At 32.8% G+C, this 26470-nt stretch overlaps 1 protein-coding gene across 1 annotated transcript in view; it reads right to left on the reverse strand.

Moving 5' to 3' along the window:
* Positions 1 to 26470, reverse strand: part of snx25 (sorting nexin 25) — a 48715-nt gene that overhangs the window by 7083 nt on the left and 15162 nt on the right. The window contains exons 4-11 of the mRNA XM_042737969.1: positions 24150 to 24322; positions 20162 to 20348; positions 13379 to 13449; positions 10071 to 10261; positions 8487 to 8618; positions 5495 to 5770; positions 5252 to 5416; positions 2554 to 2685 (exon numbers count right to left, since the gene is read on the reverse strand). Of these exons, the coding sequence (XP_042593903.1) occupies positions 2554 to 2685; positions 5252 to 5416; positions 5495 to 5770; positions 8487 to 8618; positions 10071 to 10261; positions 13379 to 13449; positions 20162 to 20348; positions 24150 to 24322 (1327 nt within the window). The remainder of the gene's footprint in view (positions 1 to 2553; positions 2686 to 5251; positions 5417 to 5494; positions 5771 to 8486; positions 8619 to 10070; positions 10262 to 13378; positions 13450 to 20161; positions 20349 to 24149; positions 24323 to 26470) is intronic.

Consider the following 26470-nt stretch of genomic DNA (forward strand, 5'->3'; position numbering starts at 1 on the left):
TAAAATAAAATAAAAACAGAATTGAAATTAAATTAAAAAACAGAATTGAAATAAAAATAGAATTGAAATCAACTGAAATCCAATAGAATATAATTGAAATAAATGCAAAAATAAACTAAATAAAATGAAATTAGAATTGGAATAAAATAAAAATGAAAACAGAATTGAAATAAAATTAAATCAAAATTAAATAGAATTTGAATTAAATAAAATGAATTAAAATAAAAATAGAATTGAAATCAATTGAAATAAAATTGAATTGAATTGAAATAAACTGTAAAAAGAATCTAAATAAAATGAAATTAGAATTGAAATAAAAAATGAAAACACAATTTAAATAAAATCCCAATTGAAACAGAATTAAAATTAAATAAAGTTAAATTAAAACAATCGAAATGGAAATGAAAAGTAAATAGAATTTAAATACATTTAAATGGAAATAGAATGGAAATAAAAAAGAATATAATTTAAATAAAATGAAATTAGAATTGAAATTAAATAAAAATAGAAATAAGATAAAACAAATCTGATTTATGTTTTTAACATTTACATTTGCTCATTAAACAGATATTTAAGCAAAATCTTTGCGGTAAAAGATTTAATTTGGCTTGAATTAAATCATTTTGCATGTAATGCATCTGATTCTGCCCAGAACTGAGATGACATGAAAACAATAACTGCTTCACTTCAGCTGTAATCACATGAAACATCTGATTTAAAAAGCTGTGTCACTTTGCAGCCAATTAACAGATAAATCGCTAATATACGAATGACTCACTCCTGTTCAGAAATATGCAAATGTGTGCTGTTACTCATCAGAGCTCCAGGAAAAAAGAGTAAAAATAATTGATTGGGCTCTTGTTTACTTATACAGAACGATTGTTTCTCATTAAAAATCACTGAAAAGAAAAAAAAAACAAAAATCAGATGTGCTTCTTCTTAAAGGCCAAAGGAGTTTTAAACATGCAGGTGATCAGAATAAAATGAATACAGTAGCTCTACTCTACATGTTAAATATATAAAAACACAGATGAACAGATTAGAGTAAGTTTTCTTTATTTTTCACCTAAGATGATTTTAAATGATGAAAAGAGTTTTCAACTTTAATTTGTGGTTGCATTCGATTTTAATACGCCATTTTAAAACATGTTGCATCAGTTTTGATTTCAGTTGCTCTATGTCAGTCTGCATTCATTTTTGACATGCTATACAGATCTATCGCATGGCTTCAAAATGATCTGGAAAATTCCTCTAAGAGCACTGACACCTTTATTACTGAGACTATATTGAGATGGTGGCTCTCTGTGAAGTTGAACAGATGGAATGACGGATGATTAAGAGGGACAGCAGGACTGCGTATGATCTAATGACTGTGTTTGTAAAAGAGTCAAACACACAGGAAATGAATCACTGTTGCTTTAAGGAAAGAATGTTGTGAGAGCCGAATAAAACACCACAGACAATCATGCAAGTAATTACAATATGCTTCTGTGGCGATCACAGAACTCAATGCAACAACTACTGATGGTAAGATTGTATATTTCAACAGACTGAAGTCACAATGTGTGAAAACACTGTTAATATGTCACTGCTGCACTCTGTGGTTTAAGAATTTGTTTGACCTTTTAAAGTGGAAGTACTCTGTGTTACTGATGTAATTCCTTTGATTGCAGTGAACAGCATGTAAACAGCACTTTACCAAAAGTTACATCATGTCCCTTTCTGGTATGCATCACCAGGTTTTCCAGGATTACCAGATTTACCAGCATATCTTGGTCATGACCGTGAAAGATTAGATATAACTTTACACAGAGTTTACAAGTTAATTTTTTACAAGTTTAGAAAGTGTTTCTGTCACACTGGTCTCATGCTAACATTTGTGGCTAAATTCTCAAGTGTTTACTGCATTTATTATATTTCCTTTTATATTATATTTAATTGTATATATTCTTTTATTTATTTTTTTACTGATGGACAAGATTAATTTTCTATTTTTCCTTTTCCAAAATATTTTTTATTGTGTTAACCGCAGAGTTTTATCATTAACTAAACTAATATTATTAAAATCATAAAATCATACATTTTTATTAATTTAAAATTAAATGTCAACTGAAATAAAATAAAATAGAAATAAAAACACACTTATTTCAGTTAACATTTATTTAATTTATTTATTACTGAAATAAAATAAAATAAAATAAAATAAAATAGAAATAAATATGAACAAAAATAACATAACTGGAATAAAATAAAATATTTTTTAAAAATAAACTCATTTTATTTTAGTTTATTGTTGAAGTACTAAAACAAAAACTGAAATAAAAATGAATAAAAACTAAACAGTTTTGAAAATGTAAAATGTGATATGAAAAATGTAATAAAAAATGTAAAATAAAATTGGAAAATATAAAAATAAAAATCCAAAAAATATTTATAATAGTATTTTAATTATACAAAAACAACAATTAACCTCCATTACGTCACAGATATTGTAGCTTGAGCTAATCCTGTATTTAAGCCGGGATGTTTTCCTGCACTGTATGCAGGCCTGACCTCTGCGGTGCTGACGACGGCTCTCCAGGTGCCCAGGTTCTCACACCAGCAGTCCGTCCGTGAAATGTGCAGCTGGAGGTCGCTGTGCTCCTTCTCCATGGTGCAGATTTCCTCCTTCAGTAGTGACACAATCTACAAGAAAGGCATTTTCATGAGTTCCAGCACAGATCCCTGACACGTGCTTCATCTGACGCTGCCCCTGAGCTCTCTGCCAGCACAGGAACAAAGAGACCCTCAGAGTACACGAGACAAATCGATTCCTCTCACAGCTAATGGATTCAATCAAACCACACACACACACAGTACAGACTGTATGAACTCCAAAATTTCACAAGTTGATACCAGTACTAATGATAAATTACGTAAATACTGCTTGAAGTTATTGCTTTTTATCTTGGATACGTTACTGTTCAGAAGTATAGTTTTTTTTTAAATGTTTTTCAAAGCCTCTTATGGTCATCAAGGATGCATTTATTTATTTGAAAACAAATATGTGAAATATAAAAATTTGGAATAACTGTTTTCTATACAGTGTATGTTCAAATGTACTTTATTTCTGTGATGCAAAGCTGAACTTTCAGCATCATTCAGTGTCACATGATCATTCAGAAATTAAAAAAAAAAATGTTGAAAACAGTTGTGCTGCTTAATATGTTTCTATTTTTCTTCATATTTTTTTGTTCAAATTTTATTGAGTATTGAGTATTGAGTTCTTTAAAAAAAAATTCTTCCTGGCCCCAAACTTTAAACAGTAGTGTATCTGTAAGCAGTGTCTAGCATTGCACAAAATAAAGCTAAACTAAAGTCAATGCATTCTAAATCCAAAACAAATTGAAAACTGGTCGTTCAGACAACATTTATCAGTCTGGCTTCATCTATGCCAGTCTACAGTCTAATGAGTGGTTTTCAAAGGAAGTTCACACAAATATTTTCATCATAGCTGGCTTGGCCGCTTATATTCAGACCGCAGCTGGTTTGACCTCAGTGACTGAACTGAGTCAGCACTAGTGATAGTAGGAAGAAAAAACAAATGCTTGTGAAATACTGGTCTTTTTGACACCCTACTATAATATTTGTGTTGACACTGATAGCCAGCTGCTTATAGATCTGCTTCTTCCTGCTCCTCGTTCATTAGGAAATTGAAACAATACTCTAAAATAAACTGAAATAAATATTCTCTATAACATGTTTTATTTAGCTAATGAAATAGAGTTAAATTGAGATAATGGAAAATAATGTGCTATTAAAGGGATATTCCACCCCAAAATGAAAATGTTGTCATTAATCACTTACCCCCATGTCGTTCCAAACCCGTAAAAGCTCTCTCCTGTCTTTCGCTTCAAACCCAATTTAAGATATTTTGTATCTTCCTGGACTGTCCCATAGACTGCCAAGTAAATAACAGATATTTATGAAAGTCATCGTCAAATACTCCCATCTGCCATCAGACGGCAATCTGGTGAAGCGACTGAACACTTTTTGTAAGCGAAGAAAACTACCGCAGTAGATGCGCTGTTTCTACGTTATATTAGCTTTGATTTGAAATAACGCAGCACTCCTTGTGGCGCGAAGAAGACAGAAGAGCATACACAGCATACAGTGATATGGAGAGACACAGAGGACCTGTTGACAAAGGAATTGTTGAATAAAAGTCTTTATTTTTGTTTTCTTCGATTACAAAAAGTGTTCCTCGCTTCATATAACCCAGATTGCACTCTGATGGCAGATACTATTCTGACAACGATCGATCATTCTTTAATGGACCTTGAAACTGTTATGTATTTGGCAGTCTATGGAAAGTCACAGGCCTCCAAGTTTTCATCCAAAATACTTTCAATTGTGTTCCGAAGATGAACAGAGCTTTTACGGGTTTGGAACGACATGGGGGTAAGTGATTAATGACAAAATTTTCATTTTGGGGTGGAATATCCCTTTAATTTGTGACACATAAGATACAAATGGCCTATTAAAACAGGATAAACGTCACATTGAATAGACTACTGTTCAAAAGTTAGCACGATTTTTGTTTTTTATGAAATAATTATTACTTTTATTTATCAAGGACGCTTTAAATTAATTAAAATTGATAATAATAGGAAATATTTTTTGAGCAGCGAATCTGCATATTAGAATATATCTGAAAGATCAAGTGATACTGAAGACTGGAGAAATGATGCTGAAAATTCAGCTTTGCATTGCAGGAATAAATTACTTTTTAAAATATATTCAAATAGAAAACAGTCATTTTAAATTGTAATAATATTTCACAATATTACTGTTTTTACTGTATGTTTGATCAATTAAATTATATATATATTTATATATATATATATATATATATATATATATAATATATATATATATTTAAAAATCTTAAACTTTTGAACCCTAGTGTATGTGTTGTTAAATTAAAAATATTCTCATTTATAAACAACAACAACAACAACATATTAGGGCTGCACAATAAAAGTTGTATTTAAAATGTGTTTTTGTAAAAAAAAAAAAAAAAAAAAAAAAAAAAAGGGTTGAACAATAGGATTCAAAATCAAAAACAATTCCTAGTTATAACAAAAAACAAACGGCCATGTCCTTTGATCACACACAAAAAAAAATCAAACAAATTAATCAAAAAAAAAGATCAAACAAAACTTATTTATTCTCACCTATAGAACAGGTAGTCTAGTTGAGGCGAAACTTCCTTTTTATCAGGCCGTGGTGCGTTCTGGATGGAGCCCAGGGCTTGGCGTTTGTACTCCAGCCTCTCGTACAGCTGGTGTAGTTTGGTTGCGGCGTAACTGGCCTGTTCGTTGATGCCTTTGCTGCCCTCATCCAGGGCCACGTCCCCTCCTTCCATCACCGGACCCTAAAGGCACAGAAATACAAGAGAAAAGTCACTGAAAATGGCGATGGTGTGTTTGGATTCATGATGTGATAAACTCACGGCGTCGTCTTTCTCCTCGCTGCTGGACTGTGAGCTGCTCCTTTGCTCCTCTCGTTTAATGAGCCGCTCGTACAGGTCGCTCACCAGGAAGGATGGGTAATAGCGCTCCTTCATGGTCTCGTACACGTCTCCCTGGATCCTGTGGAACACGTTTGTACCCTTGTTCCCCACCAGCGTCTGCTGGATCTCTTTATAAAGAGCCTTCTCCACCGGGATCTCCCTGCTCTCCACAAAGAAGTTCTGGTAGATCTCTCCCACCAGCTGCGGCACCTCATTCTGCACAGAGGAAGAATATCAGACCTGATCTGGAGTACAGACCTTGAAACCAGGCTCATTCTTGTCTTGTTTTTAAAAGGTATTCCTTTAAAAGTGAATCTCACAGATTACGGCAAATCTGCTGTTGCACAGAAATGAACCAAATGTACCTCCTCAAACATTTATCAGCTGACAGCATTCTAGAGCACCTGCATATTTTCATTAATAGCTATGTTTTTGTTCTATATACAATATACACTATATACACTTACTTCACTTAAAAATATACAATATTCCAGAATCCACAGAAATGTTCATCAGTTGTCAACAATAATGTCATCTTAAACTTTTCAGTACCACAGAACAATGAAAAAAAATAATGCAATCATCTCTGACACTCCTGGCTAAATGGCAGCACCGGTAATTGCTCATTTAACACAGCCGGACATAATGGGCTTTCAGAGTTTTCAGCCGTGAGCGTTTCTGTGGTCTGACGTTAATTTCTGGATAAAAGTGCCAGATAAATGACCAATTAGTACATTTGCAATTGTGCCCGTAGATTGGCATGAGCTACAGGAAAATCACTTTTTTTAGACAAGAAAGACTACAGCCCTATTCAGATGCTAATCCTTTCTCATGGGGATGCAAGGTCATATTAAGATTTATAGGAGCTAGTTTTTAGCTGATTTTATTGCAGTCAGAATTCAGAAATATCTGTTATTTTGACAAACAGGTTGTGTGGCCATTCAGTTGCCATCAGAATAAACATTTATACATTAACAAGAAAGAATCCAAAAGTAATTTCGCAAATCCTTTTTGAACACTGCCAAGCACTGAAGAGTAATTGTTACACTTTGCGGTAATGTCACATTTTATGTGTTTTTAATATTAATAATGCTTCATCACAATATGTGACCCTGGACCACAAAACTTCTTAAGTCGCTGGGGTATATTTTTAACAATAGCCAAAAAACATTTCAAAATTAAAAATTATCAATTTATCCCAAAAATCCAAAAATATAAAAAATAAAAATCATGTTCCATGAACAAATAATATAAAATTTTAAACCTTGTACCGTAAATATATCAAAACTTAATTAATTTTTGATTAGTAATATGCATTGCTAATAATTAATTTGGACAACTTTAAAGGCAATTTTCTCAGTATTTAAATTTTTTGATCAGATTCCAGATTTTCAAATAGTTGTATCTCAACCAAATATTGTCCGATCCTAACAAACCATACATCAGTGGAAAACTTATTTATTCAGTTTTCAGATGTAAACATCTCAATTTTGAAAAATTGACACTTAAGACTGGTTTTGTGGTCCAGGGTCACATATTACAAGAAGTGTGAACTGTTAAGAAGAAAAAAAGAACAAAATCATGGGATTTTATTATTATTTTTAATAAAAATGCCATTTTACTTGTCAAATTTTTACCTCATGTAAATATAAATAAGTTTTTGTTAACGTATTTCTCCTGTCATTCTCTATCATTTTGCAAAATAAAAAGCAAGACAGAAAACATCAGCTTTCTATTTTTAATTTGTACAAACCAAAAAAAAAATAAATAAATAAATAAATAAATAAATAAATAAATATATTTTCTATCATTAATTTAAATATGATTTTATTAATTGTTCAAACCATAATAGATATTTTGTTTACTTCTGACTATGGCTGGGTATCGAGAAAAATATGATTCGATTTTGATTTTCATTCACAAGCTTGCGGTTGGATTCAATTTCAATCTCAACTCAATTCGATTTATTTGGACATAGAGACAAGTACAGTACATACTTATTTTTTTAAAGGGAAAAAAATATCAACTAATGCTGTAAACTATACAATAAACCCTGTCAGTTGGTACAGTATTAAATTAAGTGATTTGTAAAGAAACATTTAAGTTGCACATAAGGGAGATTTTATAATAAAATGTATTACATAATAAACATTTAATAATTTAAATATGTTTCCACTCCAGCTTTTATCACGGATTTACTTAAACATACATTAAAGACTAAAGAACAAGTTATGTAAAAATATAATAAATATGTTATAGTGCATATACAGTTTTTTTACGATAATAAATAAAGTTTATAGAAATTAAATAACTGACATAATTTTTACAAGCCGTTTTTTTGGCATCTTTCTGCTCTTGAAACTCGGACTGAGTGATTACATGATATGAGATACATTTCAATAAATTATACTGTATCTTTTTAACACCTTCTGATGTTTATTCATGTTTATTTCGCAATATTAAAGAGCGCCAAACTGGTATTTAATGTTTGAATTTGGTAATAAAATTGACAGAATTTGAACGCCGAGACTTTTGTCAAAAAGTAACCATACATAAAGCTTATCATGATTTATTGGAAAGGAGGAGCGCTTAAAATAATGTTTTGCTCATGCATCAACTGAAAACAACATAGATCAATTCTCAGGACTGAAGAATCAATATGGGTTTAACAAAGTGAGAATAGATTAAAATGAAGAAATCAATATTTTTTGATATTGACTGACCACTTGAGCAGCATGTTTTCAGGTTTGTATGTACTGTAATATCACAGAACTCGCTCCTCCACCAATAATAAATGACCATGCAAAGTATTTTTACAGATGAGAAATGTCCCCATGAGAAACGATTATTGTCTGAATAGGACTAAGGACACTCGTATGCTGACAGATCTTCAGCTCAAGGTCGTGATGTTCTGCTGAAGTGCGTGTCTGACCTTGTTGGCGCTCTTGAGCATCTCCACTAGCTCCCAAAAGCTAATCAGAGCCCTCTTGTCCACGCGCTCCATGTAGACACGGAAATGCTCCCGGTACACTGCGTTTGACATGATCTCCTCAAACTGAAGTATCTGTGAGAGGACAAGAAACAAATGAAGCAGACAGTGTTATTATTAAAAGCACTTGAAAAATTTACGCTGCAGTGGAAGAAGCGTTTCATCTCGAGAAGGCTGGGTAATTTATCAGGAACACTGACTGCTGACCCTAAGAATTAAGAATATTTTTGAAGACCCTTTTGCTCTTTAAGAATATTTTTGCACTATATAGTAAATATATAGTAAATGTTGGCTAAGCTCCTTACACTGACAAAATTCACACAAAATCACCATAACAAAAAACAGTTTTGCTGCTTTGTATCTTTGTGTTTGCTGCTTCAAGCATTCTTTGATGAATAAAAAGTTCAAAAGAACATTCTTTGATGAACAGAAAGTTCAAAAGAACAGCATTTATTTGAAATATTTTATATTTAACAAATGTTTTTACTGACTCACGTTTGATCAATTTAATGCATCCTTGTTTAATAAAAATATTATATTTCTTTTTAAAAATAAATAAAATAATAGCTTACTGACCCCAATTTTTTTTAATATAATTCTAATTAATAAAAAATTTATTTATTAAATTTAGTTTTTTAATTAATGTATTAATTTATTTTTTATGAATTAATTAGTTAATTAATAAGTTTTTTTTTTTTTATTAATTTTAGCTTTTAGTTATTTAGTACATAAAGTTAAACTAAATGAAAATTAGAAATATTGCTCTAGCAACTAGCTGACATAAATGTTAACTAAAATAAAATAAAAGTATCTTTTCTTTTTTTTTTTTCAAGGAATGAAATTTATTTAATTATTATTTATTTATTTATTTAGTTTTAGCTTTGGCTATAGTAACCCTGGTGTTAACTGAATAAAAACCAGTTCTCGATTCTAAACACTAGTAAATGCTAACAGACTAATGCTGTGACATGATGTTACAAAATAATCATTTTCGCAGTAAACTGTCTGGGGAAAGAGCTTCGCATCAAAAGCAGCAGCTACTGTTCATCAGTTTTAAGTTTACACACTGAGGTTTCTAAGCTAGCGTATGAAACCCAGCATGCTCTGTGAGACTCATATCCGTGTGCTGCTCTCGACCGGATCATTCAGGACATTCAGAGACAGGCCTATCTGTGTGGGACGTGACGGCCTACTAGGGTCTACTGGGACAACAACAGCACGTCATACGACTGAATTCAGATAAAGTAGGGGCTTCCTGTCATAACATGCTTCTACACTGATCAGAGAGATAAAGAGAGACAGAAAACACATGTGTGAACTGTAAATGTATGTAAACAGTCATAAAAATTCTTAAATATCTTAAAATGGCATAAAAAAAACCACATCTAAACTGATCATTTTAAGAGTTCTTAAATCACATCCTCATTTCATTATGTCAGCTACAGGATGCAGAAAATAGTTCAATAATTTTGATTTCATATTGACTTAGATATGGTGTTTCTGTGACTGTATAATTTCTTCCTGCACCCGTTGGCTCTGTGGACCGTCCCCTTCATCCTGGGCTCCGTCCTCCTGCTGCTCATAGTTAGGACCCCCGAGGAGTCGGATCCGCTTCTCGCACTGCTTCTTTGCCACTGTGAGCTGGTTAATGTAACGCTTCATGTTTCTGGCACGTAACAGGTCGGCCTTCAGCGCGGCGGCCTCTTTCCCTTTACTGTCTGCAGAGAGAGAGAGAGAGAGAGAGAGAGAGAGGAAATTCAGATGTGCAATCTCATGGGAATCAGCTGTGATAGATAAGTGAGAGAAACTCGCTCTGATGGCCGGAGCTGATATGATGTAAATGGCTCACGGTGTGTTTCATTTCCTTTTGCTTCACCTGTGTTCTCTTTCACACAGAGATCAACACAGACATCAAACAAACGGAAATAAGTTTTGACACATTGCTCAACTTGTTTAAACATGCACTTTTCTAAATTCATTCCTGATTTCCAAGGTTAAAAACTCCAAAAAATTTATAAACAAATAAATAAATAAATAAATAATATAAGTATAACACAATAAAACGTTGCATGAAAGTGTAGGAAAAACTAATTAAAAATGAACAGAAAATAAAATGAAAATTTATATTACAAATAAACAAACAAACAAATTAATTAATTATTAACCAAATAAATAATTTAAAAAGTGTACATTAAAAATTTAAAATAAAAAAGTAGTATTTAAAATAATTTAATTCTAAAGTTAAAAAATACATTTAAACATTTAAAAACTTCAAAACAGCTTAATTTAGGCAAAACTGCCTTTTTAATTATTAATTTTTTTAAACCATTTTAAATTATTAAACTTTTTAATCATTAATAGTGTTAAAAAATGCAAAAGGTCTGCACACTAAAACAATGAAGAACAGAAAGAAACAAATTTAATAATTTTTTTAACAAATTTAAAAATGTTTCAAATTATTCCTACATTTCACACATTTTGAAAACAGGGTTGCAAAACTTGCAAATCCTATTTGCCAAATGCTTTCCTTGAACCAAATGCCAATGAAAATAATATATATATATAACTGGACAGCTCATTACATGATATACAACCAGTGCACTTTTCACTGAATTTTAAAGCAAACAACATAAAAGACATTTATTTTACAGTCTTACAATAATAAAATTAATTTAGTACTAAAAATAATGTACAACTCAAACAACACCACTAAATAATTTCCTATCATATACATCCAGTGTATTAGTACTACTATGTACTTTTCATAGCCAGGCAAAAGTTGTTGACTTTCCATGGGCTCCTGTGAAGTGGCTACCTGTGGCATTCACAGAGCTCACAATGAGTCTGGAAATATGAGCAATCACTGCCAACCAGCGTCCATCTCACAGCACGCTCCGTCTGCCGCTGGAAACCAGGGACGAAGGGAGAGACTTTTACACAAGCTCCCTGCTCTCCTTCCTTTAACAGCCAGTGTCATTGTGCTGGACCAGCAGGAAGATTTATAGATTTGCCCATTACAGGGCAGCAGGAGACGGAAAACATGACGAGAAATAAACAGCCCCTTCCTGACTCTCAGCAAGAACTGATATAACATAAATGCTTCCCAACACATGAATGAAATGATCTTTAATTAATCCGGCACTGAAATGAAGGGACAATTAATTAACTTTATCTCCAATCGAAGATGTTCAGCAGTAAACTTGATCATTTAGTCAAAGAAAGCCTCCTCATTCATATCCAGATACATTTTGTTAGTCATATATTTGTGAAGCTGGGAACATATTTATCTGTTTAAACTCTTGTTCTGATTGGCTGTTCTATTGATGTGGTTTAAACAGATTTAAAAAAATGGCATAAAAATTGATGTTACTTACAGCAATAAAATAGCAAAAATTTCATAATCTGAAGAGTGTTAGAAAAACTATAGATACTACTAAAAACATTTAATTATTTTTAATTATAGCCTGTCCCACCTCAAATAAATAAAATTTATTTAATTTATATTTTTACCTTTAGTAAACGCAACTGAACATTCCATCAAATTGTATGGAATAAAATAAATAAATAAAAATGACTAAATAAAATAAACAAGCAAATAAACAAAACACTTCCTTAGCAAACACAATGGAACATTCCACATAAAATAAAATAAAATAAAATAAAATAAAATAAAATAAAATAAAATAAAATAAAATAAAATAAAATAAAATAAAATAAAATAAAATAAAATAAAATAAAATAAAATAAAATCATCCTTAGTAAACACAATGGAGCATTCCATAAGATAAATGGAAAAGAATAAAATAAAATAAATAAACAAACTACTTCATTAGTAAACACAATGGAAAATTCCATAAAATAAAATTAAATAAAAACTTCTTCCTTACTAAACACAATGGACCGTTACAAAACATTGTAGGGAAAAATAAATAAATAAAAGAAAAGCAATGAATAAAAAATGAATTAATTAACAAAACAAACAAATACAAAAAAAAAAAAAAAAAAAACCTACCATTTGGTGGCAAACTAGCTAACACCTAAAGACACTAAAACTGCAAGTTGGTTGCCCATTCTGGAGGATAAACAAAGCAATCTTTTTTAAGGGAAAATAAATACTTTGGTTCCTGAGGTGGACAAACAAACTTTTAAAAGTTAAAGCACCACCTTTCACTGTTCTTTTATTAAAATCAGACCCTTAAATTGACTTATTTTGTAGAAAAGTGTCAAAAATGAATAATTCAGAAGAAACTGGTCATTTTTTCCATAGGTGCCTAATTTACCAAAACACATTTAAAGTGATTGGAGAGTATGATTTCTGTAAGTATCAGCTGATGTGTTTTATGGCTGCACAGTTAATGTCATCACTGGTTACTACTGCCCACTGTCCAAGCTGAGTTACTCGAGCACACCCCGCACCAGCTTCAGTGTAATTACCTGTCTGCCAATCACAGAGCGGAACGCGGCTAGACACAGAGACTACAGAAGTTTTTTTTCAGGAAGAGCAGAACAGCTTCATAATAGCTCATGAAAGAGCAGAGCAAATAAGGTGGCATACAGCATGTGTTGTCATGTCAAGATAACATCTTCAATTTGTTGAAATAACCTGGCTTGACTGCTGGCAGAATTTTTTCTCTTAGGCCATCCATCACAAAGCTCTTCTGACCATTACACTCCATTACAGGACATTACAAAACATCAAAATGAAAATGGAGCACACAAATTGAGTTTCCTGAAAACTTAATCATTCGAGCCAAATGAAAAAAGGCAAGCATCTCAGAGTTTGTATTCCTAAGTAAGGAGATATGATTGGCAGATGTGTTCGAAGGTCAGCCTACCTTTCTGTCTCTTCAGCTGTGGAATGCTGCTGATGGTCGTCGCCTGAATGATCTCCACAACTATCTGATACCTGCAGAAATGACAGCAGAGTGACTTAATGAAGTACAGTATATGGACATACACAAGACATTACATTTGCATTACATTACAAGAAAATCGAAGTGCTGTTAAAACATGCAAAAAAAAAAAAAAAAAAAGCATTGCAAATGGTTGCTAGAGCACTGCTATATAATTGCTAAAGTGTTCCAAAGGCTTCTAGCATGTTGCTATGTAATTTTAAATATTATTATTTGTTTTAAATAAATAAATAAATAAATAAATGTTTGTTTTCCGATACCGTCAAATTAACATTTGAAAAGACAACCTAAAGACATTAAAACTGTGAGCCAGTTGCTCATCACAGTCACTTTCTTCTTAGGTGTTTATTTTTTGGTTGGTTGGTTCAATTCAAAAAGCCGTGAGCAATAATAATCTAACATTAACTGTAAGTGTGAGCGATAGTGATGTTTGACTGGAAAATTAAAACTGGTAAAACCGGAATTTGTTTTCATATGGTGACACCATAAAACGGTACCATAAACGTACAATACAATTATGTAAGCTGATTATATATGCAGTGTCTGGACCAATCAGACACACAATTTTTTGTTATATTTAACAAATACTCCATAACACCCCTCAATCAACAAGCCAACTATGAGGGTCTTTTGTTGCCCAAAGGAATGCGGGCAGAGCAACTCTCAATTCATTTACCCATAGGAAAGTCACACAATGCCATATAAATAGACTCTCATTCACAGGCAAACCTGTCTTTGAGCTTCCTATCACATATCCTCAGGTCACTGTGTATATTATTACTGTTCTTATATATTGTCTTTTGTATTGTATACTGTTTTATGCATGCTAGAACCGCTCGTTCACGTAACCTTACCTATACCATGTTTGGTCTCTATGAATTCGTCTTCGGATGATCTAATTGAGAGTATATATTATATGTTTATACCTATGCAACATACTAGTGTTCTAAGAATCTTTAGTAGTCTTTGCATCCACATCCAATCCAGTTACATATGCAAATTACCATGTTCAGAGACAAAGAGTCATAAACTTTCCCTCCAGAAGTGGAAGTCACCATTTGCTCTTTGACCCCCGAGAGGTGTGACCTCCACAGAACTTAAAAGGCCCCACTTCAGTGACCCGCCTCGCTTTTAGTCTCTTCACTCATCTCAGCTCAGTCTGTGGTTCTTTTAGATGATAAGAGGATGGGGATGCTGAGCTAGAACTCTTCTGGACCCCCTAAGTTTGGTGCCAGGCTGTGGCCTCATCTTTCCATTCACCAAGGATTTCAGCTGATGTCTACTGAGCTCCACTCTCTTCTCTTTTCAATTTCCACCTGGGAAGAAACTCCCAATCAACACCGGGTCAGAACATTGTTGGAGTTCATCACTCTTCAAACCCGGAAGAATGTGATCGCAAGTCCAAACCTTGAAACCATCAAGACTTTCACCCGAGACTGCATCCGAACACTCGTCAATGACCAAGGCAATGCAAGTATCGTACATTTAACTAAATGAAACCGAGGTTTAGTATAAGCTATTGACCCCGTTATAAACGGAGCTGATGGTTTTTCTCAGGTGGTTAACTGACTCTTTTCATAGCTTCATTTTCTGGTTTTCCTTATGGTTTCATCCATCAAGTCTCATTTCCCCTTTCCCGATGTATGAGTGATTGTATGTGTGTTTGTTTAGATTAGTTATGCGTGTTAGTGTTTAGTTAATAAAACTGCTTGTGAATAATGTCCCTTTATGATTCTGATCAAGCTACATGCTCTCATGATGCGATTTTAATTTTTCCTTTCTCTTTGGAGGTTTACAAGCTCTTGGTGCATAAAGAAGATCTGTAAAGTTGCAAAGACTAAAGTCTTAAACCCAAAGAGATATTCTTTATAAAAGTTAAGATTCAACCACTCCTACCTAAAACGGCTCCTTCTAACAGGCCCCCACATCTGTACGTCACTATGTGGGAAGATTTGCATAACGCCGCCCAGATGTTCATGCAAAGAAAGAAGGCGTAACATTTTCATCACACGCTTGAGAAATTCGGCCAATCACAATGCACTGGATAGCTGGCCAATCAGTGTACACCTCGCTTTTCAGACTGATGAGCTTTGTAAAAATCGTTGTGTTTCAGAAAGGCTGGGCATCGAGGAGCAAAAATAATGTACATTATGTGGAAAATAAAGTGTTTTTTTTCAACCTTAAACCGCATGAACACATTTCATTACACCAAATACACAAAATAATGTTCTTTTTTTTTTTTAGAAAGGTCATATGACCCCTTTAAACCTGTAGGAAAGATATTTTCTGTGGCCACAAAAATATCCTTTCTTAGAGCTAATATGAACTTAAACTGAACTCGGCTGATCCACATCTACCTATAGGAATACGACGCCAATCATAATTCCCTTTATAAGGAACAATCATTAAATATAAAACAACCACCTAGAACATTAATGATATATGCCCCTCCATCCCCAATTCCTGTTCTCCTCCAGTCATCTATCCATGCTAATCACTTAGAACATTAATGATATCTGCTACATTAATCATTAATGTTGGTTTACTCTGGGGGGGAGGGGTATGCATGTTGTCCCTGATCCTATCCATGCTAGGCTGCATGAAAGGGGAAGGGAGTGTTGCCCAGAACAGAACCATACCCCCAACCTAAAATGTTTGCTAATATTAAATTATCTTTGACGATAGTGGTCCTGACAGAAATAAAGTAAGCACTGTTTCTAAAGCTATGTAGAAATATTAAAACTATGTAGAAATATTAAAAAATACTAAACAATATAATAGTATATAAATAATACATTTATCAGGTCCTAGTCTAGTTATAAGCTGTTAAGAGCGAGTCAATGTAGACTTGTTTAATAAACAGTCTGTATAAAGCCTCACATTAATAAATCAGCTCAATTTAGTTTGTTCCCATACTGTGTACTTTAAATAAAGAAATATTGTACTAAAGTAAACGTATTAACTAAATATAAGGTTGCAACAATTCATTTGGTTAAAAAATGATCCTTCAGACGTCGACCTAGAGGGAAGGACAATTTCCTTTAAATACAGACTCTCTGTAGTATAAAACTGCTTCCACTAACACGTCTCAGCTATTGAAGAATGAGAGCATTAAGATTTCAAGGCTACTAATGTTTCATTGAGAAATTCCTCTGAGGAACAATATTCACTCAAAATTAATGAAATGGATCCTTTCGATATTAAGAAATGCTGAATATTTATTACGCACATTCTGCTCTCACAGGCCCTGATGAGAGAGGACGAGATTAAGAGAGAGAGACTGAACTGAAATTGCTTCATGAAAGTCAAATACAAGTAATTTGAGAACATTGCCACTAGTAGCTAGTGCAAAATTAGAGTATTATAAGACGATATGGAGGTTGACCTTCAAAAATGACATGTCACAACATGAGACAGTTTGTAATATTTATGGAAATGTGGGCAAATGTCATGCTGCCATCGTGCATCGAAGTCTGATGCAGGAGAGAATAAATTGTTGAGTAAAGTCATTATTTGTTTTTTTTTTTGTTTTTTTGCACACAAAATATATTCTCGTAGCTTCATAACATTTCAAGTGAACCAATGATGTCACATGGACTATTTTAACGATTTGTCCTTACTACCTTTCTGGACTTTGAACGTGGTAGTTGTGTTGCTGTCTATGCAGCATCAGAAAGCTCACGGATTTCATCAAAAATATCTTAACTTGTGTTCTGAAGATGAACAAAGGTCTTACGGGTTTGTTATGAATTGAGAGCGAGTAATTAATGACAGAATTTTCATATTTTGGCGAACTATCCCTTAAAATGTTTCATCAATCGCAGTAAAAGCATAAAAATCATAAAATACAAATATAAAACATCAAATACAAATCTGAAGCAGATCATTTTCTGTTCATTTAGATGGGCTAAAAAGCTTTGCTGGAACGTGAAAAGAGAACTAAAGACTGTCCAGGTGTTCGTTTTATCCTTACCAAATCACTTTCTATCACAATATCAAATCTCAAACACTTAAACAGGAACTTTCCAGGAGGATTTGAAGGCAGCATCACATTTGCCCATCCTATTGTCCATCCATGGCTTTTATTCTAATTCAATTTGCATAAAGCTTCTTTTAGAGCTCTTATCTTTCTCTGCTTCCTCAAAACTAAATCAAACACAACCGAAGCTGTTTTTACAGTCCCTGATGAGGTCAGAAACCTGTGTGTTTAACTGTGTCACCTAGCAACAATCTCATTACCTGACCTCAGGTTTATTCCTTGTGTGAAATGAGACGGTCAAATTATAGATGCTGAATATCCTCGACACAACAAACTTCCTTTTTCTTTCAGCTTTCAAACAAAGACGGTTTAATCCTTTGTGCACATCAAATAGGAGCCCATTTACAAAAACACCCTCTTTGGCTGATGAGATGTTCAATTTTTAGACTTAAAGTGTCAATGCAACTGAAGAAAAAGCCCAAGAGGCTTACAGTTGTCATGGAAACAAGGGTCTCAGGTAAATTGTAGAGTTGACAGACTACCAGCTCCTGGCTGTTATTAAAGGTGACAGTACAGATATCATCTGTTTTAATAATAATACCACATCACAGAGTCACTCAGAAACATTTCCACAAGCGGGTTAAGATATTTAGGGTCATTCTTCAGGTTTACGTTAACATATGTAAACAATGACTTGATACTAACAATGTGCTTTTATATTCTATATTATTTTAATATTTTTCAAAACAAATTAAAGATCCAGTGGCTTTATTTAATCATGTTAAAAAAAAAATAATAATAATTTCCTAAATAACATACAGGATATACACAAATACAGTAAAAATAGCAATATTGTAAAGTTTTTTTTTAAATATACCATTTTAATATATATTAAAATAGTATTTATTCCAGTGATGCAAAGCTGAAATTTAACCAGTCTCACGTGACCCTTTAAAAAATTTATTGCATTTTAAAATATATTTGAATAGAAAATAGTTATTTTAATTGTAATAATATTTAACAATATGAGCTTGTATAATATTACTGTGCTTTTGATCGAATAAACAGTAAGCACAAAATACTTATTTTGAAAACAATAAAAAAAATGTCTGTCTGTATGTGTAAATGGATGTATATACTTTATTTTTCTATATATAATCATAGATACAGACAGACAGACAGATGATAGACAGATGATAGACAGATGATAAAAATAGATAGATAGATAGATAGATAGATAGATAGATAGATAGATAGATAGATAGATAGATAACGCTATAACAGTAGGAATTTATACACTTTTTCCCATATTGGAACTGAACAATCGGCAGATGGATTTTTCCTCCAAGCCTGATTTCCGACGGAGGTTTCAAAGAACATTGCAAATTGCAGGCTTCGCTACTGATTTTGAAAAGCAGTTGTCTTTGCAATCACTACTAAAAAGCTCTACAACCAAACCCTGACACGATGAAAAGGTCTATCTTTATGACGCCCGTCAAGAAAACACATTATAATCACAATGCATTTATTTCAGAACGCCAGTGTCTGTCTGTTCCAGCCTGTCGCCTTCCAATCCATCTCCATCCTTTACACCTGCAGATCAATACGGCTGAAAAGTTTCTCCAAGCCTTTGAATGTCACTATCTCATGAGTCACAGATAATTCATCCAGAGCTGACCTCGGTGGAACAAACCTCAAATGACAAATGTCCCCTCCGATACGACCTGATACCGCAAGCTGAAAAGCAACAACAAATGACAGCGCCGACTTCCAGTTCACCTATTTAAAGAGTGATTTGTCTGAACGAAGAAACAGAAATTGCTTTCCAACAGAACTATTTTTGTACTGAAATAAATTGGTGTGGATGTGGTGAAATGGCCGAAATCCAGACAGATTCAGTGAGTCATCCACTAACTCTGACTCAAGATATAAATAAACAGAATGACATTAATCAATAACCTAATAAGTCACTGTCAAAAAAGATGACCGCAAAGCCAGAACAATATCACAGGCATGTTCACATACGTTGGTATAAACAGCTTACAATCTACTTTAAAAAAATAGCATATAGTAATTAGTGTGCAGGGTGTGTTCAACTCTAGAGCCCTATGATTTACTTTTTGTACTTTTTATTCATGTTTTAGTTTATACTGTAAACCTCTGTTGTCTGGCACTTTCTTTGAAAAAAAAAAAAAAAAAACACACATATCACATTATAACACTTTAAAAAATTTACTACTAAAAAAATAAGATTTGTAGTAAACTAAAAAAATAAAAAAAAATGTGAAAAAAAAAAAATTAAAAAAAACTTTTGTTACCTGAAATACAATAAACATTCAAATAAATGTTTTTTCCCCAGCTACTAGCCAAGGCACTTTAATTTAGTCTTTTTTATGTTAATTATATAATTATGTAAAAATGAATAAAACTAAGCTTCAAATAAAATTAAAATGAAAACACAAAATAAAACAATATATATTGACTCAAATATTAATAAAAACTATAATAGCACCTCAATACTAAAATAACAAATACAGTAAGCATTCATCTAATTTTGATCAAAACATATACACACACACACAGACAGACATATATATTATATAGATAGATAGATAGATAGATAGATAGATAGATAGATAGATAGATAGATAGATAGATAGATAGAAAGCACCACTAAATGAATGCAGGATGATATGGCACTGATGGGCCGCTGCATGTTTTCTTACCTGAGCTGTTTGAGGAACTGTATGTCAGAGCTGCTGCTGATGAGTTTGATGAACTCCTCATAGGACGGCGCATATGTGTACGCTTTCTTATGATGTTCGTTCACCTGCTCTCTGTGCTCTAACTGAGCTAGCAGCATGCGGTTAATGTAGTCAGGATCACTCAACACGTCCACCAAAGGCTTTAACACTACAAAGAGAAAGAGAGAGAACATGTTAATAGCTTTGTGCTAAACCCAGGGAGCTGACAACCTCAACATGAGGACTGTTCCAAAGGGTAGGCAGCATAATTATATTGCCTTCCACGCTTCACAAACCACAAGCTACTCATAATTGTACTACAGTCAAGCAACCCTTTTAAAAAGGTAATTACTGTAGCTACATACAGTATGAAGTTACTCAGAAAAAGTAGCTGCACAAGCTTTCTAAATATATATCTATCCAACTATATTATTAATGTTTACTTTCAAAGCATTTCATAAAAGCAAAATATCTCAATTAGGGTGATAGCATTATATGAACATATTCAGACAACTAAAAAATAAAATGAATTATAAATTAATTACAATTTACATAACTGAGAAAAAAACAGTGCATCTAAATATTTCACTTAAAAAAAAAAGAAATGATAATATTAAATGAAATTAAAAATTTACAAAAATTTTAAAGAAAATTGAAAACAATAAAGGAAATAATAATAATAATAATAATAATAATAATAATAATAAAAACATGAATCATTCTGATTTGTGAAAATGCAGTCATCTGCACATATGAGCTGATGAATCATCAAAATCAGTTCAGTTGCACTATATGAACAAATGATTCATTAGAAATCATACTTCCCAAATCTATATATGAGAGAATGCATTTGATTATGTAAAAACAGTGAAAAACAAATATTTAATTTAAAAACACAAAAGATCTCAATAAGGGTGGCAGCATTACATGAACATACACATTTAGACTAAATACAACAACAACAACAATTTTTTAAAAATAAAATTCATAATTAATATAACAAAGAAAAATCAAAATGATTTTTTTAAGTATTTAATTGTAAATCTCAAACAATTTAAACAAAGATCAAAATGAAGGAAATCATTTTTAAAAATTAATTACTTGTTCTGATTCTTGAAAATGGAGCCATCTGCAAAGACACTCGTTTAAATAATCTGAATCAATCATTTGCAAGAAACTGTATGAACAAATCCATTCTGAGTCAAATTCTAGCATGCATTTCACTTGAGGGGTGCTACTGAGGTCAGATATGGAAATTCTGCCAATGCAGAACTTCAAATCAATCTTTTATTGAAGTTTTATTTTAGTTAAAATGCTGCCATAGATAGTACTTGCTTATGTAAACTGTAGAAAGCAAGGAAGCTCACTAACAATGTACAAATCATTTTTTCAAAGTTTATTGAAGTCTGTTTTACAAGAAAATAATTCAGTCTTTCTACTTCAAAATTTAATGTTTAATTCAGTGTGTTTCTTTGTAATTCTTTGTAAAATTTACTAGCAATTTCTGAGTGAAAACTGTTTCAAAGTTAATTGTACAACAAATTATTTTCAGTGTACAATTGGTTTTGGAACAGAGTTACACTCAACAGTCCACAATTAAAATCAAACTGTTATTTTCAAAACCTCACTGCGCTTTAGTCAATCTCTCCCCCGTCACTCATCATGATGAGATCTCTAAACCTCCTCAGGAGCTTGTTGACGTAGCTCTGATGAGAAAGGCTGAGACGCAGCAGACGGAGCACGAGGCAGTGCCTCATTACTGCCAGACAGAGCTGGCGGATGACGTCTCGCCCTGAAAAAAATAAATGGCAACCTGCCAGTCTGAGACAACAGATGCAAACACTTCCTCCAGTATAACCCCAGACCAGAGGAAACCAGAGCAGCTGCATCCTGAATCAATAGTGCAGAAATTCATTTTTAATCTTTTCAAGTGCAGTTTTAGTATGTTTTTGTGACGATGAAACCGTTAGCTTTGCAGGTATCAGATTGTCAACAAAGATGTCTCTGGTCAACTACATTTTGGAGGATAAACAATGCTATTTTTACAAATCAAAGTTGCTCTACAGGTTTTTTAATGAATTCAGCAGACACTTTTATCCAAAGTGCAATCAAGGTATACATTTTATCAGTTCGTTCATTCCCTGGGAATCAAACCTAAAACCTAGTGCTATGCTCCATTATTACTTTAAGTAGAAAGTTGGAAATTCCCACTTTCCTAGTTTAAAGGAATAGTTTACCCAAAAACTAGGAATGTGCTTAAAATTTACTCCTCATCAGGCCATCCAAGATGTAGATGAATTTGTTTCTTCATGGGAACAGATTTGGATAAATGTAGCTTTACTTATCAGCTGTTTGGACTCTCATTCTGACGGCACCCATTCACTGCAGAGGATCCACTGGTTAACAAATGATGTAATGCTAAATTCCTCCAAATCTGATGAAGAAACAAACTTATCGACATCTTGAATGGCCTGCGGATGAGTAAATTCACAGCAAATGGTCATTTTTGGACATACTACTCCTTTAAGAATAAAATTTTGGGTAAAGGAAATTACTTAATCATAATGTGTGTGATGGCAGATTTCTAAACACATAAACTTCTTTAATATCCTGTGGTAATCCATCATTTCTCTGTATCACACTGACATGAACTACCAGAAGTCATCACAACCTCCATCCCTCTCCAGCAGCCTGTCTGTCAGTCGCATATAATAGATGTAATTAGTCATTTCATGGCAAATCAAAGACGATAACAATCACACATCTGGTGCTTATCGAAAATATCCTGGAATCAGTTTCATGATTTGTAAAAAAAAAAAAAAAAAAAAAAAAAAAAAAAAAACTGCAGTAGATGAGGTTCCTCAGTTCTGCACAAGAGCAGCACTGTAAGAACACAGATGAGCACTGAACAGACAATCAGCTCCGACCAATCCAACTGTGCAGAGAGACGTCAGTTGAGACACTGAAGCTCGAGCCAAAAAAAAAAAAAAAGATTTTCCCAAAATCTAATTCTCAAGTTATGATACTGTCAGTGAATGAAAGCTTTGTTCTGTGAGAGAGGGATTTATCAGTGTGTAGAACATAAGCACCAAATCTCTGCATCTGAATTTGATTCATGAAAGCAAATTACTTTTACTTATCAAAGTCTTGTACTGCTTTCAGCCGTATTAAAGAGATATCTTCACTAAACACATCACAGTCGGTGTGTGTTTTCTTGCATTCTATAATAATTTGTTGTTTAATTTTAAGTATTAAAATTAAATTATAATTTCTTCTGTCACCTATTATGGAGTGATGGTAATATCACAAAACTGTTTGTTTCTTACCACTATGTCAGCTAGGGCTGCACAATTTCTAATCGCGATTATAATTATGGATGCAACAATTACGTAATCATTCAAAGCTGCAATTAATCGTTCAAAGTCCACTTATGTTATTCTGCGTGCTTAAGATGCATTTTTTCTTTCTACATGTTACCTTAAATCTACATGTTAAATTTCAGTTTTAGTATAACATTATAATACCATTCATATTTTTACCTTTTTTGTAATTTAAAGAAGAAACAAATCTGATGTATAGTTGACATTTGAGGCGTAATACTATTGAAAAGCACTAAAAGTTTTTCAGTTATTTTCATATAAAAATATGGCATGCAGTTGCATCAAACAATGGTATAAACATCATTCAATGTAAATTGTGATAATCGTAATTAATAATCGCAATTACAATTTCAAGGGAATAATCGTCAATTATGATTTTTGTTGTGCAGGCCTAATGTCAGCCCTTTAATGGCTACAGCTAGTACTATTTAATAATAAAAAGTAATAAAAAGTAATATTTTTGTAATATATGTAAGTTTGTATGTATGAACGACTTTCTGGCTGACTTTTGTACTTTTTGCACATTTTTGTCACATTGTACTAACAAGCAAAAATATCACACAGTGTACACCAGGTTCAGTGAGAGTCACCTTTAGTAGCGACGACCTCCACCAATAAGAGGCGCAGACTGCGTGAACGAGCGTCCCGTGCGGGCAGCAGACGCAGCGTGAGCAGACGGGCGCAGCAGCGCAGGAAACGCAGCTCCTCATCAGGACTGCGCAGACACGGATGCAACGGAAACGCTCGTGGTACTTCCTCCAGCCTGGAGAGACAGAAATAGAGAAACTATTGTATTCTATTGTTTTTAAAACTGTCATGCAAATGAAACGATCTGAAAATTTAAATTGTAAGAGACAGAAATTAATATCTTGTTTTATTTTATATTAATCCAATTATATTAGCACTATTTTTATTTTCTCCTTTTTCTTATTTGGCTACATGCAAAGCAAACATGCCAATAAAGTATTTTGAAAAACTGCAAGAGACCCCAAGAGATAAAATTGCAAAAGATTAACAGAATTAAAAGAATGAAACAATATATTATATTATATTATATTATATTATATTATATTATATTATATTATATTATATATGTTTTTCCTTTCTTGCCTTGGCAAAATGCAAACCAATCATGTATATATTATATTATATTATATTATATTATATTATATTATATTATATTATATTATATTATATATGTTTTTCCTTTCTTGCCTTGGCAAAATGCAAACCAATCATGCCAATTGGCAATATGCAAAGGATTCATGCCAATAAAGTATTTTGAAAAAGTGAGATTAAGATTTTATTAGAATATTAAAAGAAATTAATATTTTTAACATAATATAATATAAAATATTAATTTCTACCTTGGCAATATATGAAGCAATCATGCCAACAAAGCACTCTGAAAACTTCAAGACAGTCATTTATTTACAATTTTTGATTTATTTATTTTAGTATTTCTTATTTAAGCAATCACATCTACAAAGCATTGTAAGGCCATAAAATATGAAGGAGGAAATATTCCATAAATGGACAGAGACAGATAAACAGAACAGGAGAAGGAAGACAGATGAGAAGCAGAAAAAGAGAGCCAACAGAAGATGTCTGTCCACTCAGCTAATGAGCTGAGCAGATCGATCACTGAGACACACACACACACACACACACACACAGACGAAGACACGACTGGCAGAAACGCTCATTACTGCATCCACATCCTACACACTCACACAGAGAGAGTATGTAAGCAAATGGAACAACAAGACAAAGTATGTAAGTGTGCGTGATGTTTTGTGTAAAACAAAGGGTCACATTACAGCCTGGAGTTTTAAAGCTGCAGCAGTCTTCATCATGTTAATCAATCAAACTGAGAAATATTAATCTCCGGAGAGTGAGTGAGTGAGTGAGTGAGTGAGTGAGTGAGTGTGTGTGTGTGTGTGTGTGTGTGTGTGTGTGTGTGTGTGTGTGTGTGTGTGTGTGTGTGTGTGTGTGTGTGTGTGTGTGTGTGTGTGTGTGTGTGTGTGTGTGTGTGTGTGTATAAAGCAATCATTTGGCTTTCTTTCCACTGACAAATCAGTAATCAATGAATCCAATCAAGAGAGTGCTTGTGATCCAAACCCAAGCAGACTGAATTTCAACAAGCACAAAGGTTTTGCATTTACTGTGTGCTGTTATCAGAGTAAAGATGAAAGAAGCGGCTTTCGCTCTGTCAATCTGGATAACCGCATTTAGGCGTTTTAAAGAAACCACATTAAACATTGTTTTTGGAGGAAGAAGTAAAGTGCCTGAAACATATACAAGAGCTTGGTAAGAATGTTGTTTGTGAATGTTTTTGAAAAAAAGTCTCATATTCTCACCTAGGCTGCATTTACTGGATCAAAAAACAAACAAAAAAAGACAGGAAAATGGTAATAATGTGAAATATTTATACAATTTAAAAAAAAAAAACTTTTCTATTTGAATATATTTTCAATTGTAACTTATTTTTGTGATCAAAGCTGAATTTCCAGCATCATTACTTCATTCTTCAGTGTCACATGATCCTTCAGAAATCATTAAAATATGCTGATTTGCTGCTCAAGAAACATTTCTTAATATCATTATTATACTCGATTTTCTTTTGTAAAATTTTAAAATGTCTTGACTGTCACTTTTGATCAATTTAATGCACCCTTGCTGAAAAAAGGTTTTTAATTTCTTCCACCAAAAAAAAAGCTCACTAACCAGGAATTTTTAAATGGTAATGCATGCACATAATACACTATAGAATGTGGTTATTTTTACATTTGCACTAAATTTAAACAACATTCATTAGAATAAAAATGTTAAATGCTTAACAGCCCTAAAATAAAGTACCAGTCAGTATAACCTATAATGCTTTGTTCTGGACAATAATCAAGCATGCCAA

This window comes from Cyprinus carpio, chromosome B14, assembly GCF_018340385.1.
Source record: "Cyprinus carpio isolate SPL01 chromosome B14, ASM1834038v1, whole genome shotgun sequence".
Taxonomy (NCBI): Eukaryota; Metazoa; Chordata; class Actinopteri; order Cypriniformes; family Cyprinidae; genus Cyprinus; species Cyprinus carpio.